Genomic DNA, 2,500 nt, shown 5'->3' with positions numbered 1-2,500 from the left:
GGTGAAAATGAAGGGGAGGAGGAAAGGGAGAATGCGGGTAGAAGGATGAGGATTGGGGAGAAATGGGCAAGACGAGGGAGAGGGGGCATTGGGGAGGAAAGGTTGAGAATAAGGGAGAGGAAGAAAAGCGGGTTGATGGTGAGGGTGACAGAGACAGAGAATTGGGGGGTAAAAAGTGAGGAAATAGGAGACTGAGAATAAAGGGGAAATGGTGAGGATGAAGAAGAGGGAAAATGAGGTTGGAAGGGCCTAAATAAATCCAGTAAATGTACACTTCCTTTTTCTAGCTTAATCTCCTGCAGACACATTGAACCAGTAACTTTCCTTTCATTACTGTTTTGACTTCTGTATGTATGTACCCTTGTTACTGCAACAGTCTTTCACTGTCTGCTTCTCTTTTATATATTTACCCATCATTAAGGATGAAGATCAGAGTTGGAAAATGGAAATTAACCCAATGCCGCAAGTGGACATAATAATGGGATTGTCAGCAGTTACCCTTGTTTTGGCCCGGCTTGTTCAGTGGTTTGCGAGTGGCATTTGGCACATAAAAGCTGTTATTTTGCTATAATTTATAGAAATATTATAATTTTGAAGGTTTACCTTCATTACAGGTGCTATTGCCTAAAATCTTTACTATATAAATGAAGCTGCTACAATTGGAGAAAAACAAACTCTGTCCGACTAGCCAATAGTGTGGGAATGGTCATGATACGATACCATCCATTTTTCAGTCCACAACAGCCATGGCATGTACATATATTCCACCTGGCGGCTAGTGGTTAAGAGAATCAAACAAAAAGGCTTTACTTGTAACATGTAAGATAAAGTTATTAACACTGATTCTATTTGTAATCAGATTTATTTATTTTAAAGCTGTAGTTGAGAGAGGCAGAGATCATACCATTTTAAGATGGTGATGACCAGTGGTTAGGTTCTTCTGTTGTATATATGTATTATATGTTATATATATGTTCTGCTGTTATATTTATATGCATATGTTATATATATGTTATGCTGTTATATATATATATGCATATGTTATAATATGTTAATATATGATATATATATTCTGCTGTTATATATACATTTATGTATAACAAAACTAATGAACACTGAAAATCTATAGTTGAATTGCCAACATTTTTATCAATGTGCTGTTCAGATAGTTAGCTGATGTGTGGTAAGCCAAAGTTTCCAATGCTATGAACCTGTTAGTACCCTTTACAACAGATTAGCTCTGGGTGGCTGACCACTTTAATATTTGATACTTGATTGGAGGGGTCATTGGCCCCAAGCGACTTCCATAGGAAATTTCGGAAGATTGTCTTTCTCCTGTAAATCTTGAGATCCCTTTTATGAAAGAACTCATATTCAGAGGATTAATTGCTGCTCCCAGGCGAGTTGGTCCTTCTGTCTAGAGTTCTCTTTGTGTGGCTGGAAAAGAGCACTTGAATGTTTTCTGAGTATTACAAAAGGTTTTGGTGGCCTGCTTATTCTTTACTCTTTTTTCTGAGTAAAAAAATTGGGAGTCATAGGAAGGGAAACATTCAGTTGAAAGAATGATTAGTTGCAGAATTAATACTGGTTATGTTGTTCTCTATGTAGATAAGATGGTTGTGATGTTAAATGGCAATACGGCTTTAACCTTTTACTGATAGGCATGGCTATAGCTGTCATGGAAAGCTGACTTTTCAGACATGTATGTGTGTCATGACTCACTCTAGCGAGCAAGCGAGCAGGGCCAGCTCTACACAGCGAACTTCCTGCTGGAAAGGCTAGACAGTCGCGAGTTGTCACCAGAATGAGTGCCACACAGAAAATTCTTACACTGTCAATGTAGGGTTAATCATTTGTGTGGGTGTGCAGACTTGTAACCTCATTTTACTTTGCTGTATATTAGAATTTCTGTTTATTCTACATTACTGTTCTATTGCTGTTACAGTTATTCACAAAAATTTAAGAATTCATGATACTAAGGGACCTCTAATGTTTGGTAGGATATTTTTTCTAAATGAAGTGCAGATAAAAACAAAAGAGTAGGGCAAATGATTTTGAGTCACACAGATAATGATTGAATCCTTTTAATCATTACTGCAAGTATGTACATATCTTAAAAAAAGGACGAGAAAGATTTTCTTGATTTATTTTGGTCCTTTCCACCTGTGTCATTGTTCTCTCGCCAGTAACAGAGAGGGAATAACCTATAGATGCACACACCAACTGCATTATCCCTTTTCCACAGGTCAAAGCAGAAGACTATGTCAACAAATCGGGCAGCCTGACCAGCCGTCACCGCCTCATTGTAGAGCTTTTTTACAAGTTCATCACATACATTGCCATTGGATTCACCATCGTGTATACAGGCCCCCTAGCGTTCAGGCTCATTGGCATTGAGAGGCCGACCTTCTACACTGAAGTCTGAGTGGACTCAATTTTTTTTCTTCTAGTTCTTCATCCAATATATGTTGTTATTTTTATTTTCATCCTTATTCTTATT

The 2,500-nt window shown here is 37.7% G+C and overlaps 1 protein-coding gene across 1 annotated transcript in view; it reads left to right on the top strand.

Moving 5' to 3' along the window:
• LOC113824547 (sphingosine-1-phosphate phosphatase 2) overlaps positions 1-2,500 on the top strand; it is a gene marked incomplete at its 5' end in the record, with an annotated part of 21,893 nt that overhangs the window by 18,700 nt on the left and 693 nt on the right. Inside the window, 1 exon segment of the mRNA XM_070115314.1 lies at positions 2,246-2,500. This exon segment is cut by the window's right edge and continues 693 nt beyond it. Within this exon segment, the coding sequence (XP_069971415.1) occupies positions 2,246-2,425 (180 nt within the window).

This window comes from Penaeus vannamei, chromosome 37, assembly GCF_042767895.1.
Source record: "Penaeus vannamei isolate JL-2024 chromosome 37, ASM4276789v1, whole genome shotgun sequence".
Classification (NCBI taxonomy): domain Eukaryota; kingdom Metazoa; phylum Arthropoda; class Malacostraca; order Decapoda; family Penaeidae; genus Penaeus; species Penaeus vannamei.
This window is presented reverse-complemented; position numbering and strand designations above follow the sequence as displayed.